The sequence below is a fragment of the Apodemus sylvaticus genome, chromosome 2, assembly GCF_947179515.1.
Source record: "Apodemus sylvaticus chromosome 2, mApoSyl1.1, whole genome shotgun sequence".
Classification (NCBI taxonomy): domain Eukaryota; kingdom Metazoa; phylum Chordata; class Mammalia; order Rodentia; family Muridae; genus Apodemus; species Apodemus sylvaticus.
Genome location: NC_067473.1, coordinates 152563278 through 152580976, shown reverse-complemented (window position 1 = coordinate 152580976; position 17699 = coordinate 152563278). Strand labels below are relative to the sequence as shown.

At 41.1% G+C, this 17699-nt stretch overlaps 1 protein-coding gene across 4 annotated transcripts in view; it reads right to left on the bottom strand.

Annotated features, from left to right (window-relative positions):
* The window catches only part of LOC127679133 (chromatin remodeling regulator CECR2), a 98656-nt gene that overhangs the window by 31030 nt on the left and 49927 nt on the right, over nucleotides 1-17699 (bottom strand). For all 4 annotated transcript variants that reach the window (XM_052174747.1, XM_052174748.1, XM_052174750.1 and 1 more), the window contains exons 3-7: nucleotides 7445-7628; nucleotides 5554-5693; nucleotides 4831-4935; nucleotides 1749-1798; nucleotides 511-680 (exon numbers count right to left, since the gene is read on the bottom strand). In XM_052174747.1, coding sequence (XP_052030707.1) covers nucleotides 511-680; nucleotides 1749-1798; nucleotides 4831-4935; nucleotides 5554-5693; nucleotides 7445-7628 — 649 coding nt within the window. The remainder of the gene's footprint in view (nucleotides 1-510; nucleotides 681-1748; nucleotides 1799-4830; nucleotides 4936-5553; nucleotides 5694-7444; nucleotides 7629-17699) is intronic.

Here is a 17699-nt window from a genome sequence, read left to right as displayed (position 1 = left end):
AGGTGAGGAACTGGCACATATCTGTAAGGACAAATGTTCAAAGGCTGACATTGTAAGGGAGAAATAGATTAAGTCCTAAAATGATCATTTTTCTTGGGATGTGGGGAAGAGCAAGCCAAGTTTCCTAGTGAAAGTTATAGGATAAAAAGAAAGCTGGTACCAATTTGCAAAAAGCCATTCTAAAGATTGCAGGCGTTGGATGTGGAACTGCAGAGGTAAATGTCCTAAATGACACCCAGGATATGGAAAGCAGGTATGTGAGCTCCTACATTAACATCCAGTCCTGCTGGGTGGGTGGCACATGCCTTTAATCCCAGCACTTGGGAGGCAGAGGCGGGAAGATTTCTGAGTTCGAGGCCAGCCTGGTCTACTGAGTGAGTTCTAGGAAAGCCAGGACTATACAGAGAAATCCTGTCTCAAAAAGCCAAACCAAACCAAAGCAACCAAACAAAAAAACCCATCCAGTCCTATCAGGAACAGAATGAGACCTGAGCAGCAGGGAAGATCTACCTTCTGGGCAATCATGTTGCAGATTTCAGGCAGGAAGTCCTCGCTGAGGAGCTTGTAGAGTTGCCGCTCTCGGAGAGAGGTCCTCTCTCGGAAGCTCTCGGTGACCTGTCTCCATTCTTCTTCTGTTTGACACAGGAGCCACCAAGTACCTTGGCCTGGCCCACGGGATCCTACAGAAAAATAGATGTATTCACTAAAATAGAGCCCACACTAGACTTTTCCCCTATTACCCTGGGTCATGACTCAAACAATGGAATAGAGAAAAAAGGAGCTGCTAAACTTCAAGTCTGATAGTAAGTACACTCTTTTCTTTTTTAGAATAGGATTTCAATATTTTGCCCATGAAAGTGTTGAACTCCAGAGACTAAGTAATCCTCCTGCCTCAGCACTGAAAGCATTGGGATTATAAGCACTTTACCCAGTGTCTGGACGATAATATATACTTTTTTTGGGGGGGTGGGGGGTGGGGGACACTCATTATAGACTAGTCTGGCCTTAAACTCACCTATCTCTGCTTCCCAAGTGCTGTGATTATTATTATACTTTTGGTTTTCCTATTACTATCATTGTAATTAGACAAATGCCTAGAAAAAAAACAAAACAAAAACACTATCATGATTTAAAGAAAACTTTAACATTCTAGAAATGGTTTAAAATACACTATTGTTCTAGAAAAATGGTTTTGAAACAGATTGTAGAAATGTGTGCCTTATCTTTTATGACATTACAAAATGGTTATTTCCTTCCAAATTTAAAGCATTTGGATTATAGAATTAAGATATAATCAAGAGGTCAGATGTGGCATATTCTTTTCATCCCAGCACTTGGAAGGCAGAGGCAGGTGTCAGCCTGGTCTATAGAGTCAGTCCCAAGAAAGCCAAGGCTACATAGAGAAACACTGACTCAAAAAACTAAAAATGATTGATGATGATGATAAAATCTAATAATGCATCTATGTATGTATGTATATATATATATACATACACACACACACACATATGCATACATTCAACACTTTCCAGGTCACTGTATGCTTGCCTACCCAAATGTCTTTAGTATACTGTGCCAAGTGACAGAATAGAACTAGTTGTCATCTTAAGTGTCTATGAGATGGATGGCAGAGGACAGGATGAAACAGGGAGCAAACAGTTGGAGACAGCTGGACTCATCCTAATACATGGTATGACTGTCATATGTATGAATCCATGTTGAGAGACAGCAACAAAAATCATTGTTACCATTTCTTGTCTGTAGGTCAGATGTCAAGGAGTTTTCTTCCTGCTTTTCACTGAAAAACAAGAAAAAGAGAAAATAATTAAGACACTCACATGCCCAAATGGTTTGGTCTTTCTTGCAGGTACGGATGCAGTAAACCTTGTGGTGGCTGAGGCTAGAGTTAGGAAGAATAATTTCAAAGAGGAATAAAACTAGGTGGGCTTGCTGCGGACAATGAGAGCATTGGGAGCCAAGTGTCAAGGTTTTTGGCAGCACCACCTTTCTGGTGCTCTCTTCTTCGTGACTCTGGGATACACTAGAAAAGAAGCTTCCATTACCCTTATTTAAGGACGACACTAAGAACATGCATGGGCTATGAAACTGAACTGCCTCTGCTCAAAACCCACTTGCCAGTAGAGGGTAGTCTAAGGCCATGTGTACCAACATAACGGTTCTACATCCACAACATAAAACAAATTTCTGACTATAGAACAATTTGTGGACTTCTCAGGAAATCCTTAAACAAATGCTCAATATATAGATCACAAGTAACTATGGGACATTTTCCAAAGGATCACTAAGAAGGAATAGGCAGTTGAGATCTTACATACTAGGCATGTGATTTCTTTTTTTTTCTTTTTTTCCGAGACAGGGTTTCTCTGTGTAGCTCTGGCTGTCCTGGAACTCACTCTGTAGACCAGGCTGGCCTCCAACTCAGAGATCCACCAGCCTCTGCCTCCCAAGTACTGGGATTAAAGGCCTGCGCCACCACCACCCACCACCACCCTTCTAGGCATGTGATTTCTAAGAATCCTTTCCATTACTACCTTTTTATTACAGTCTTGCTATGTAGTCCAGATTAGCCTGGAACTTAGGATCCTCCTGCCTCTCATTGTGAGTGGTTCCATCCCTGGTCCTAGGTTCAGTGGGAAAGTATGTTATCAGGGTTCTGGGTTAATTGAGTCTTCCTATGGGGTCCTCCTCCTCCTTAGCTTCTTTCAGGCTTTCCCTAATTCAACCACAGGGGTCCCTGACTTCAGTCCATAGGTTAGGTGAAGTATCTGTGTCTGTCTCAGTCAGCTGCTTGTTGTGCCTCTCAGGACAGCCATGCTAGGCTCCTGTCTGTATGCACACCATACCAGCAGTAGGGATCAGGCCTTGGAGCTGGGCGTGGTGGTGCAGGCCTGTAATCCCAGCACTCTGGGAGGCAGAGGCAGGCAGATTTTTGAGTTCAAGGCCAGCCTGGTCTACAGAGTGAGTTCAAGACAGCCAGGGCTAAAAAGAGAAACCCTGTCTCAAAAAACCCAACACCCCCCCAATAAATAAATAAATAAATAAATAAATAAATAAATAAATAAATAAATAAATGAATGATCAGGCCTTAGAGCCTCCCCTTGAAATGGATCCCAAATTGGGCCAGTCAGTGGACCTCCTTTCTCTCAATCTCCTCTCCATTTTGTCCCTGCAGTTCTTTAGAAAGGAACAATTACCCCCACCCCCACCCATGAGACTGAGACACACACACACACACACACACACACACACACACACACACACACACACACACACACAGCAGAGGACTGCCTGTTCTGGCCTCAGTGAGAGAAGATGCGCCTAGCCCTCACCTAACACTTGAGGCCCCAGGGAGTGGGGAGGCCTGGCAGAGGGGTGGGAGTGGGGTGGGGGTGAGGACATCCTCTTGGAGACAGGGTGGAGGAGGAATGGGTTGATAAACTGTGGGAAGGCGGACCAAGAGGAGGGTAATGACTGGACTTTAAGGAAATGAAAGCAGTGTGTGAGAGAGGGGGGGGAGGGGAGGTTTGCAAGGGTTTGGAGGGAGGAAAGGGAAGGGGAAAATTACAATCTCAAAAATTATTGTTAAAAAGAGAAAGACTGAGCTGAGGAGCTGGAGAGTGGCTCAGTGATTGAGAACCTGGGTTTAATTCCTGACATCCACATAGTATAGCTCACAGTGGTCTGTAACTCAAGGTCCAGTGGATGAGAATCCCTCAACAAATACATAAAAGACAAACACCAAAAGCAGATAAACTTTTTTTAAAAAAGAAAGCAGGCTGGGCATGCCATGTGAAGCAGGCCTCTATGGCACCTGCATCAGCTCCTGCCTCCAGGGTCCTGCACTGTTTGAGTTTCTGTCCTGACTTCCTTCAATGATGAACTGTGATGTGAAAGTGTAAGCCAAAGAAGCCCTTTTCTCCACAACTTTTGGTTATGGTGTTTCATCACAACAAGAGAAACCCTAAGACATCCAGGTAGGCAAGCATGGTGGTGCACATGCAATCACAGTGCTCGGGAGGAAGACCATAATCAAGAAAGACACCAACATCAAATTCTGGCCTCCATATGGCTACACATCCACATATTCATACACCAAAGTATGAGAAAAAAGTAATGATATAAAATTTCCAAGTATTAAAAAATGTATTCTCTTTTCCTAAAATTACAGATTCAGAAAATATTTTATCTTTTTTTTTTCATTGCTAGAATGTACATGTGCAAGAACCTTAATTACTACAATGGAAGAATTAAGCCAGATGGTGATGGCATACACCTACAATCCCAGTACTCAGGAGGCAGAGGCAGGTGGATCTCTAAATCCAAGGACAGCCTGGTCAACAAAACAAGTACCAGGACACCCAAGGCAATACAGAGAGACAACAACAACAACAAGAAGCCACACCTAAACCTGTCACCCAGATCTTGCATCGTACCAATGCATTATATCCATAGGCCACAAGTAATCCCAGAACAAATTTGCCATTTTCTAGTGGTATAACAAATTTTGAAATAGCCACTAAAAGGACTGTTCATCAAATACTATGGGTCAAGCACAGCCTTCATCAGTTTAATCTTCACCAAATGAACAAACATCATCCAAATAAAGTAACAGGCTCAGGCAGATAACTTGATAGATAGAGGTCATAGAAACCAACGGGGCTGCTTGATAATTTCATGTGGACTCTGACTCAGGTCTCTGTAAGCTATGACCTATGTCCTCTCATGCACTAGTAAAAATAATGAAGATGGGGTGAAACTAAGCCCTTCCAGTACATGATTCTATGAAAATGGACCAATGAGATTTCTTACCTGGATATAATCTCCTCCTGTAGTTTTTTCCGTTTTGGAGGCCTTCCTCTTCTTTTGCCTGTTTTTCCAGGAACATTTGAGACATTTTTTTGCCTTTCATTTTCCCTAAGAAACAGTATCATTAAATAGAAATGTTCTGGCATAGTACTAACAACTAATATGATTTGTTATTAGTAATTACAGTTTTTTCTGCCACAAGGATACAAAAATGGATTATGCAACAGTGGAATCAGAGAAAACTGACATTTATGGTATTAAAAACAACCTAACACCTTCCTAACACCAAGAACTGTTTATAACAGTAAGGAAGTCTCAGTATAGCCACAGCATCACTCTGGATGCCACAGGAATGAGGCCACGGCTAATTTAAGAAGCACTTACTTTGTGTCATGTAAAATTCTGACATAGGATTTGAGCCCTCAAGGCAGGTTAATAATCCTAATAGGAAAAGGTACTCAAAGACTGCTGTATTAAACAGTCTGTGCTACTGTACAGGTTCTTATCTGTATCTTATCACAGTATTTTCACTAGTCTTGTGGCAGGGGCTATAGAGTAATTCCTTTGCATTTCACTATGAAACTCTGCAATTCTGTTGCAGGCATGCCAAAACAATTATTGCACTGGGAAAAAAAAAAAACAAGAGTGCTGTATGGTTCTGATACACTAATGTTCATAGCATTTTTGACAGAGTGGTTGTCACAGTCCGGACAGCAGAGACAGTACCTGCTCAAGGAGAGCTCTCCATTGGACCTTCCTTGTACTGGGTCTTCTTTGTACATTCGTGTCCCATAGAAGTACCAGTAGAGTGCACCTGAATTGTCTTCACCCAGAGGTTCAACTCGGAGACTGTCTGCATCCAGACCCTACCCAAAAGAAGAAAGCCAATTTGGAAACAAAGAAACAAACAAAAAACCAAGTAACAAAAAACAGGAGAAAACTAAATTGTCAACTCAAAATTTATACTCAGATACACCTCATATTTTAGAATGACAATGTGCTTTATGTAATTTTCTAACAGGCATATGAAAAAGAGGAATCAAAAAGAATTCTACAACTATATGGTTTAGAATTGCTAACCTATGTGTACTCCTGAGAAAGGAAGGACAATCACACTGAGTACAATCAGAACTCTCAACTCTCCCTACAAGACAGAACAGCCTTATACTCTCAACAACCTTCCTGCCTCGTCCTCCCAAGTGCTGGTATTACAAAGGCTCAACAGGCATGAGGCCCTATCACGCACATTGCCAACCAGATCAACCAGATGTTCTGAAGGCTTTGCTTTATGTGGTTTTGCACTATACCTTTGCCATAACCCACAGCAACTCTTAAAGAAATAATTATTTTTAATTCATACGTATGTACGGGTCGGTGCGTGTATGTTATGTATGTGTTCAGGTGCCCATGAACAAAGAGGACATTGGATCTCATGAAGTTGTAATTATAAGCAATTGTGAGCTACTCAATATAGGTGCAAGAGAATGGAAATTGGGTCCTCTGGAGAACCAGTAAGAACTCTGAACCACTGAGCCATCTTTCCACTCAACACAGTGCCTTATTTATTCCAGCTGAGATCTAGCAAAACAATTCCCAAAGTACTCCAGGGCTGGGTCTGCAGTGGCCTTCCCACTGCTACTCCAAGTACTCAGCAGAGACTACACTAAATTATATGACTTTTATGTGTGTATGTGCACAGAGGTCAAATGAGAACTGTTACCTTTAATGAAATGCCTAAGTTGAATTAGAAATTATCTCCCAGCCAGGCCATGGTTGTGCACTCCTATAATCCCAGCACTCTGGGAGGAAGGGGCAGGCTGATTTCTGAGTTCGAAGCCAGCCTGGTCTACAGAATGAGTTCCAGGCCAGCCAGGGCTATACAGAGAAAGCCTGTCTCAAAAAACCCAAATCCAAAAGATCACAAACCAAAAAATAGACATTACCTCCCACACTGAGTAGTAGCACACTTCTTTATTCCCAGTGCTTGGAAGGCAGAGGAAGATGGAGAGCTTAACCAAGTTTATATAGAAAAACCCTATCTCAAAACAAAATCAACAACAACGAAATTGACTTCACTATTTGTGAAAGCATTATTCTAACTCTTTCCCATGATATATGTAAAATAGGTAATATTAGTATCTATTTCTAAAATAGGTAACATCAATAGAGTAAGGAGGACAGAAGAAATGTCCACATCTTTCTTCAATGTTTTGTTTTTAAATTAGAATATGTATTACATATATATATATATATATATATATATATATATATATATATATATATATATGGTTTCAAGTTTCTAGAATTTGAGGGTTAATTACAGAAAAAAATTCACTGTCGTTTTGTGTGAAGACCTACAAGTAACAGAACCTAAAAGTGGGTTCTCCTATCTGAGCCGGGGCTCAGGAAATGAAAAGTAACAAACTTTAAAGCCATATCCCAGCATGACTGGCATTCCTTTGGCCATGTGGATGTGGCTGTATATATAGGTCATTATTGATTACTAGCATGAAGACTACGGAGAATAAGCTAAACTCTTTGCTTCTCAATTCTTTGTTTTCACACTCAAAATGCTGGCTCTTTTACTCTCTAAAAAAAGAGCTTGCTAGGCAGGTACCTTGAGAAGATCAAAGACATCATCTGCATCGAGCCGGTAATCACAGAGGCGATGCAGGATTTCCACTCGAGTACGCAGAGGAAGGTCTTGGAAACTGGATTCTCTCAGAGGATTGGGCTTTCCTTCTTCAAGCTCCCAGCGGTAGTTAATAATATCTTCCAGATAGCTGTGGAATGTCTGAGGCCTAAATCAAATGGCCCCAAATACATAAATACATTAATATAAAATAAAAGATAGGGAAAGAAAACTGATGGGTTGACAGTTTATAAAAGAACTTGAAACCCTTTCGTTGAAGATTTATGTATTATATTACCATTTACAAAATCCTAAAGACAAGCTTTGTCGAATTTATTCCACATAACTGGTAATATAATGTTAAACTACAGGTGGGAAATCCCAGTCAACGGTATAAAATGCATAATACAGGTAACAGTCTTGCCTTTGTCCATACTATTAAGGAGGCTTACAGAGTTCCTAAAAATATGTAAAAGCTTTAAAACCGGAGCATGAGTTAAATAGCACACGCATACACAAACACCTTCACAAAGAAGCCTGTCTAATGCATCTACTTGTATTTCAGACTAAGATGCAAAAATATAGAAAACACCTTAATACTAGGATACCCTAATGTATAACCATACTACAATAATTTTTTAGATTTATATATGTACTTATTTTATATGCATGGGTACTTTTTTTGCATTTGTATCTGCACACGAAAAGATGTCACCAAACAGATGTGAGCTGCCATGTGGGTGCTGGAATGAATTTAGGGCCTTCAGAAGAACAGTAAGTGTTCTTAACCATGGAGCCATCTCTCCAGCTCCTTAATTTTCTTTATTTAAAAAATTAATTTATGCCAGGCAGTGGTGCTGCACACCTTTAATCCCAGCACTTGGGAGGCCAGCCTGGTCTACAGAGTGAGTTCCAGGACAGCCAGGCTACACAGAGAAACCCTGTCTTGAAAAAAAAAAAACAAAAAAACAAAAATAAAAACAAAATAAAAGTATAAAAAATTTAATTATGGTGTGATGGTGTGTGCCTTTAATCTCAGTACTTGGGAGACATAGGCAGGTAGATCAACAACAAAACAAGAATTACACTTAATGATTGGGGTGGTGGTAGGGTTCGTGTATATATACTATAGCACATATGTTAAGGTCAGAGAATACCTTGTGGGCCTGGGAATCTAACTTAGGTTGTCAGACTTGGTGGCAAGTGCCTTTATTCTGAGCCATCCCGCCACCCTTTTTATGCATCTCCTGTGTTGTCTGGTCTGGTCTTAGCTCTTGGTCTCATGTGGTCTCTTAGCCACTGTTTCCTACTATCTGCAATATAGGTATATCCCCTCTGTAATTCAAATGTTGAACACAGATATTTCACAAAAAAAAATATTTAAGACTACGGAATGACCATTTGGAGAACTGGAGGAGCAGGAAAGTATATGTATAAACCAAGAGTGACTGGGAACAAAGAAATAAAACTGAACTGCCTATGTGAAGATTAAGAAGGCGGTTACTACTATTCATCTCTCTCTCTCTCTCTCTCTCTCTCTCTCTCTCTCTCTCTCTCTCTCTCTCTGCCTCTGTGTGTGTGTGTGTGTGTGTGTGTAATAAATCCCACAGGTATCATACTTTCAAGATTTTCTAGAGAGTATACATTTCTCTAGTCTTCTGGGGTCCTGTTTTTTGATTCTGAGCACTAAAAAAACATGAGTAAACAGATGAGTTAAACTAAAAAGAATTTCTAAGGTATACAAAGTTCCCCAAACAATTTTCCTGTAGGCATCTGTAACATGGAAATCATCTGCTGGGATGGCAGCTTTACATGAGCATGCTATGGATAACAGTTTAGACATCTGTCTCATTCCAGTGTGTGGAACAAGAGGCAGATAACCCAGTGCATAGTGCCATGAGCAGTGCCACTTGCCAAACCTACGTGTCCAGACCTTCTACAGTGGACAGTGGATCTCAAGCCAAGGGTGGATACTCCTTTGTGGGTCAAACAAGCCTTTCAAGGGGATAGCCTAAGACCATCCTATATATCAGATTACTATGATTCGTAACAATAGCAAGATTACAGTTATAAGGAAGCAAAGACATAATTTTATGGTGGTGGTGGGGGTCACCACAACATGAGGAACTATATTAAAGGGCCACAGCATTACGGTTGAAAAAAGTTTGACACTCCCCCTATCCTCCTACTTTTCATTGCCTAATCCCACCAACTACAGTCCTAGGGTGAGTTCCCTCACCCCTTATTGGGGTAGCACTAGAGCACGGGCCCCACTCTTTGCCTAGGCACAGTAAGAGCTGGCCCCAGTGGCAACTTAGGAGAGCTGGCAGGCTGACCAACTCTACTGCCTCCCAAACCCACATGTAGGGTTTTGATGTTAGCCCACCTCAACATCTACACCATCTATGAACTGTTAAAGCTTGGGAGGGAGCTAGTGCTACAGAACCAGAGCTGTAGGATCTCTATAACACAGGACAGGAACGGGATATCCAAAAGGAACAGCAATGGGGATCCAGTATTGATAGAGTAACAGAAGCCAGAGGCTTTAACCTGGCTCACTGCAATGAAAATTTACAACGAAAGCTGTTGGGGAAAAGGGTATATATACTGTTTAACACACTATGGCACAGGAAAGCTTCTGCAACAAGATGTTTTCTACTTTACTTTTTTTTTTTTTTTTTTTTTTTTTTTTTTAGTGGAGAGGCTTGGCTACAAGGGTGTATGGCAGATACGGAAGACATGGAGATAAAATTAGGATTGGGGTACATGATGTGAATTTCACAAAGAATCAATTAAAATGTTAAAAAAAAAATGGTGGATACCACCAAGCCTCGCTAAAATTATTTTCTTTCAGATCATAAAAAGACTCAGGCCGGGGAGGGTGGAGAGATGGCTCAGCAGTTAAGAGCACTTGCTGCCATAGCAGAAGATACAAGTTAGGTTCCCAGCATCTATGTGGTAGCTCACAGCCACCTGTAACTCTAGTTCCAGAGAACCTTATGTTCTCTTCTGGACATTTCATGTACCAGGCATGCATTTGGTACACAGACAAACATACAGGCAAAACATGAGAGAGTGTGGGAGGAGGGAAGAGAGGGAGGCAGGCAGGCAGACAGACATCAAGCCAAAATAAAAGTAACAGATTGTTTTGTTCTCTCTCTATATAGAGCTGGCTGTCCTGGAACTTGCTATGAAGACAGGCTTGGCAACAAATTACCAGAGATCTACTGGCCTCTGTTTCCCCAGTATTGGAATTGAAGGTATATATCAATGCACTCAGCAATTTTTTTTTGTTGTTGTTGTTGTTGTTGTTTTTCCGAGACAGGGTTTCTCTGTGTAGTCTTGGCTGTCCTGGAACTCACTCTGTAGACCAGGCTGCCCTCGAACTCAGAAATCCTCCTGCCTCTGCCTCCCAAGTGCTGGGATTACAGGCGTGTGCCACCACGCTCGGCTGCACTCAGCAATTTAAAAAAAAAAAAAAAGTTTCTTGTACTCATGTCTTCTGAGTTCCAAGATATAGTCAAGAGCCACCATACTTGGCTTAAAATAATACTATTTACTAGGTTGATGTCCCACCTGCCACACCCAGCATGTGTAAAAATTAACAAGAAAAAAAACAGGCAGGGTTATATAGACTTTTAAGTCCAGAATATGTGAAAAAGAAAGCAGGCAGATCTATGTGAGTCCAAGTCTAGCCTGGTCTATGTAGTGAGTCCTAGGACAGCTAGGGCTACAGAGACCCTGTTTCAAAAGACCAAAATCTACATTCAAGATACATCAGTAGGCATAGAGGATGGAGAGATGGTTAGCAGATGAGGGCATTTCCAGAGGACATATGTTAGGGTCCCAGCACTCACATGCCAGCTTACAACAAAAATTTCAAGGGATCTAGTACTTTCTCTGAAGTAGAAACTTCCAGTTTCTTTGGTAAATCAGTTATGTCAAGTGAGTTTGTCTGGGGGGCACATGGGTGAAAGGTTATCTTGTTAAAGTAAACACATGAGAGAATGTTTTCTGGGAAACACATGGGTGAAAAGATGTTTTACTATAGCAGATATGTGAAAGGATATGCGATTGTGGAGTATAAATATGACCTCACAGACAGTGGAAGATGGAGCACTGAGTATTGGTTTGGTTTGCTCTGTTTCACTATTCTTTGCAACAAAACCCATGTATTGGTTTGCCTTTCAGTGTTGTTGATCCCCGCTAGTGGTAAAACCAGAAATAAACTCAGCAAAGAATTGCTCATGAGGTTCCTGTGGCAGATTGCCACAAATGCAGCCCTGCTGCAGGCCAATTGGTGAGCCGTGGGAATTGAACTACAGCTGCTGGTTCACGCCTGGTGTCTGGCAGCCTAGAGGACTGGTCTGCAGCTGTATTTGGTGTTTGCTATGGGAATGAGCTGCTGCCGCCAAAGAAGATCGAGCTCGCCCTATTGCTGAACAGGTCCACTTCCTCAATATGTTATTAACCTTTCCTTTCCACTACCTCTGCAGCATGGTGGACTAGAGGTTGAACTCTTATTAAAAGTAACTTACAAAAAAATTTTCCCACACCTCTCCTTGCTGCCACAAGAACCCGGCACACACATGCAATATATAAGCTTATGCACACATGCACAATTTCTCTATGATTTAGATGCTTCCCACTGGTAGCACCTAACACAAAATATGAATGGATCCAAACAAAAATGTGTGCACAATTCCTACCAACATGAAACAGAAATTGTAGGTGATTGTCCATGAACTACAATGTATATAGACACACAGGCATTATTTGATCATAAAAAGAAATAAGTAAGCTAGGCTTGGTAGCTTGTACTTGCACTTCAGAGAATTCAGATGGCTGACAGAGAATGATTATCACCAACATCAGTGCTTGTCAATATTCCTAATGCTGCTACTATTTAATAGAGTTCCTTAGAGGGTGATGACCACAACCATAAAAAAAATTTTTTCTTGCTACTTTATAACTGTAATATTGCTACTGGTATGAATTGTAATATCTGATATGAAACGTCTATGAAAAGACCAAAGGGGTCATGACCAACAGGTTGAAAATTGCTGGCCTAGATTAGGGATAACCTATGCTAAATGGTGAAGTGCAGGTTGGGCTGAGCTACAGAAAGAGACACTTTCTTTTTTCTTCTTTTTCGGTGGGGGATTCATAATAAAAACTGAAAACATTATACTTAGCTGACCATGTCTAAATAATATCCTATGATTCTACTATTAGGAAGTCCCAGAAGCTGGAAAAATAACTCATCAGTTAAAAGCCCATATTGCTTTTCCAAAGGTCTTGAGTTCAATTCCCAGCACCCATTAGACAGCTAATAGCTGTAACTCCAGCTCTATGGGATTCTAACACCACTGGCCTCTTCAAGTACCTGCACATATGTACACATACAACAACATGATGATCAAGTAGAAGAGTGATGCTAAGAAATGAGGATGAGGGAAAACAAAGCGACTAAGTGAACGAGGCGTGTTTGGGTGCGGAAAAAGTACTCTGTGAGAATGATGGCTCCCTCATTTTGTATTATACCCCAAGTCAATGAATGATGAACAGATCAACAGATGAACAAATAGAAAAATAAGCAAAAGTAAACAGAGCACGCTGGGAAAATGGTTCTGTGGCTGGTGCTTGCTGTACAAGCATGAAGACCTACCTAGAAGCTGTGTGAGGTGTTATATAACTGTAAGCGTAGAAGCTGTGTGGGGCGGTGTATATCTGTAAGCTTAGCAATGGAAGGAGTGTGGAGGCAGGGAGGATCCTAGGGATGTTATTTTGGCAGTCTAAGTAAGTCAGCATGTTCAAATTCAGAGAGACTCTGTCTCAGTAAAAAAAATCCTTGATATGCTAGGCATATTAATCCCAGAACTTGGCGGGATCTGTGAGTTTGAGGCTAGCCTGGTCTACAGAGCAAATTCCAGGATAGCCAGGGCTACTCAGAGACCCTTTCTTGAACCTTCCCCTCCCTTTACTGTACATGCATGAGGACCAGTTTGTGTTCTGCCACCTATGGCAGGCAGCCTATTGATCCAGCATGTATGTGGAGAGAGGGACTGACTGAGCAAGCTGGCTAAAAGACTACATAAATCTGAGTTCTAGGTTCAAATGAGAGACCTTACAGAAGGCTAGCAATAGCAAAAACAATCTTTCTCTTCCTTTTTTGGGAATAGAATCTTAATTTACTTAAGTTTAGGTTCACTTCAAACTCACTATATAAACAAAGATGATCCTGAACCTCTGATACTGACTTCATCTTCACCTCCCAAATGTTGGATTACAAGCCTATGCTGTCATGACCACTCTATGCATTGCTGGAGATGAGGGCTTTGTATATGCTGGGCAAGCACTCTACCAACTAAGCCTCATCCCCAAGTCTCAAAATCAACTTTTGAAAAGTAAAAATAACAAGAGCCGGAGCAATAGCAATAACCATCATGTCACTCAAATGTCTCCAACTCCAGGTCTAGAGGATCCAGTGCTCTCTTCCTGCCTCCATGCACTGCACACATGTGGTACACAGACTTAACATGGAGCCCAAACCCAGACACATCTAAAAAGAATGAAGCTGGTAAGGTTATCCTATTCAATGTGAGATGTCTGAACCCTGCATAATAAAATATACACTTCAACAATGAGTAAGGACAACGACTTCATCTCAAATATAAACACTAACCTAAAGTTTTATGTAATCCTGGCTATCCCAGAACTCACAAAAGTCTGCCAAGCTCTGACTCTTGAATGATGAGACTGTATGACACTATACCAAGTCTAAAAATGTGTTTTAATATCAACTCTAAAAAGCTAAATCCACAGCCCCTTGGTTGTGTGTAGTGATCATGAATGTTGTAATGGTGTGTATGTGTGTGTACTTGTGATAAGAGGGTGCTTTTTCCAATAGCTCTCCACATTCTACACTAAAGGTATCACTTGAACACGGAGCCTACCAATTCAACTAGTCTAGCTAGCCAACCTGTGCTGCCTCCCAAGAACTGGGATCAGAGGATGCTCTGAACAGGTCCCAAGGATTGAACTCTAGTCTTCTTGTTTGCGTGGCAAATGCTTTATCTACTGAACAATCTTGTCAACATCTTTAAGAGTTGCTTTTTTATGGCACTGAGGTTCCTTACACTGGGGGCAAGGGACAACTAAATGGACATCTTTCATTCTTTCAAATACAAACAATGTAAAAGCAAGATATACATCTGAATAAAATATTCAGTAAAGTTAAGTCCAGCAAACGCTGCAATGACATGCAGCACCTGGATTATTCTGGGAGAAACAAACACTGGGAGAAACATAAAAGTGCCTACTTTGGAAAAGTTTGGTAGCTTCTTCAACTTAAACAAACTCTTAGCATTTGAGCCACAATTTGCCAAAAGAAATGAAAAAAAAAAAGCACAAATATTCCCATGCATATGTTAACAGAAACTTTGTTTATAACCATCTTAAACTAAAAGCAACACAATGTCAATTGATAAACACTTAATCTTGTTTTATTTTTCTCCACTGAAAACAATTCAAGGAACCACTTACTGACAACACAAGACCTTATGCTAGACTAAAGGAAGCTGTACACAGTCATCTCATACCCATCACATGTTGGGGGGAAATTGTGTGAAGATGTGTCTCTGCACACTCAATTTTAATTCTGTACAAGCAGGGAGCTAAATAAATACTGCTGTGATTCTGGTATTGCCATTTCTATGGCCCTTTTACCAGGGTTCCCTTCTGTAAATATTGTTCTTCCTCACCTGCCTAACTAACACCATCTAGAATGTGTCAGAGATTATCTCACTACTGATTTGACTATAATAAAGAGCTGACAGACAATAGCTAGAGGGGAAGTAGAGGGTGAAACATATAACAAGAGGGGGCAAGGAGGGAAAGGGAGGGAGACACTGGGAAAGAATTCAGAAAGAGATTTGCCAGCAGACATGGAGTAAACGGACTGACCAGAATAGAGCAGAGCAATAGCAGTGGAATACAGTGTCAGGATTAGTCATATTAAGATAGATAGCTGGCTGGGAGACAGCCCTATATAGAAAGCCTCAATGTCACTATTTATATTGCTGGCAGAATTCAGAACATATATCTTATCATATAGTGGTAAAATGAAATCAGTGGTAGCCAGACTTTAAGTGTCTGTATGGAAGTGACCAACTGTATAATAGCTTACTTTGGGGCTGGAGAGACAGCTCAGCAGTTAAGGGCACTGGCTTATGATCAATTCCAGAGATCCTGAGTTCAATTCCCAGCAACCACTTGGTGACTCATAATCATCTATAATGTTCAGGTGTACATTGCAAATAGAGTACTTGTGTACATAAAATAAATAAATATTAAAAAAAGAAAAAAGACCTTTCTTGGAGGATCCTGAGCATTCCTACATTCCTGAGCATACTACATGTTGGATCATTTATCAAACACAATTGGCTTCAGAATCAGGTATGTATTATACAGTAACCTGGCATTAGAGTCAGGGGCATCACAAACTTTAGGTCAGCCTGGGCCATATGGAAAGACGCTGTCTAAAAATATCTGGAAACAAAATATCAGCTGTGGGCTAGAAAGATGTCAGAGGACCTGGGTTCCATTTCCAGCACCCACAAGGTGGGGTAGGATGTTGTCCTCTTCTGGTCTCCATGGACACTGTGTGTGTGTGTGCGCGTGCGTGCGTGCGTGCGTGCGTGTGTGTGTGCGTGTGTGTGTGTGTGTGTGTGTGTGTGTGTGTGTGTGTGTGTGAAAAGCAAATTGGAGCCAGGCATTGGTGGCGCATGCCTATAATCCCACACTCTGGGAGGCAGAGGCAGGCGGATTTCTGAGTTCGAGGCTAGCCTGGTCTACAGAGTGAGATCAGGACAGCCAGGGCTACACAGAGAAACCCTGATTCGAAAAACCAAAAAAAAAAAAAAAGAACTGGGAGTTACAGACAGCTGTTGGCCACTGTGGATACTGAAATCAAACCTATGACAGCTAGGAAAATATCCAATGTTCTTGGTGAGTAAGCAGCATCCCGTTAACAAAACCTTAAGTAGAAAACTCTTAACTGAGTGAACTTCTAGAAATAACTTATAAGGCACCTAGTGAATTTAGTATAAAGCTATGATTGTAACATGGTTAATTATAGTTAAAAGTCAGACAAAATGTCTTCCTAACAGACTGGATTATCTGATAAATCATATTTAGAGAAAAGGTGATAACAAAAAAGCATCGGTATAATAACCATAACAGTAAAAATAAAAATATAAAACCATATACAAGTGATTGCAAGTGAGCATTAAAATGAATAAAGACCACTGGGAATGGTAGAGCATGCCTTTAATCCCATTACTTGGGTAGCAAAGGCAGAGACTGATGGCAAGTTTGAGGTCAGTCAGCTTTTGCCACAGAGTAAAAGATTGGTGATGATGGTACTGGTGGCAGTGATAATGTTTATTTTAATCTCTCTGACAAAACTATCACACAATTTAACAATGCGTTAAGTCTAAAGTTTAACTAGTACTACACATATATACTTTATTCAAAATGGGTATCCTATATAGACAGGTAGTGGTGGCACATGCCTTTAATCCTAGCTCTCAAGAAGCAGAGACAGAGGCTGGCAGATCTCAACCTGCCTCAAAAAACAAACAAAACAAAACAAGGCACTGGGGTTGGGGGGGCAGCCTGGCAATCAACTGAACAAACAAACATAAAGCTTCCTTCCCTCTTAAACCTATAAGGTACTTTGGAGACAACACCAAGTGTTTTTAGGGCTAGCAGTATAATTCAAGGAGAGGCTTAGTATAACCAGGGCACAAGAGATAATCCCTACCACACTTTCTGAAAGAAATTTGCTAACAATGCCTCAGACAGAGCAAGACATAATTCCACACTAATGGAGACACTCAATGCACAAATTAACCCTCCACCCTTACCAGTGACTACAAAATTTAACACAAGAGACAGTACCATAGCCAGGTGGTGGTGGCGCACGCCTTTAATCCCAGCACTTCGGAGGCAGAGACAGGTGGATTGCTGAATTGGAGGCCAGCCTGGACTACAGAATGAGTTCCAGGACAGTCAGTACTACACATAGAAACCCTGTCTGGGGGAGTGGGGGGGGGGGGGGAGAAGTCAGCATAGGATGTTTGAGGATATCACTAAAACATATTCGCCATGCATGCTGACAAGAAAAGTCAGAAAACTATTTTTCAGGATGACAATGCTACGTGGTGTTGAAAGTCTG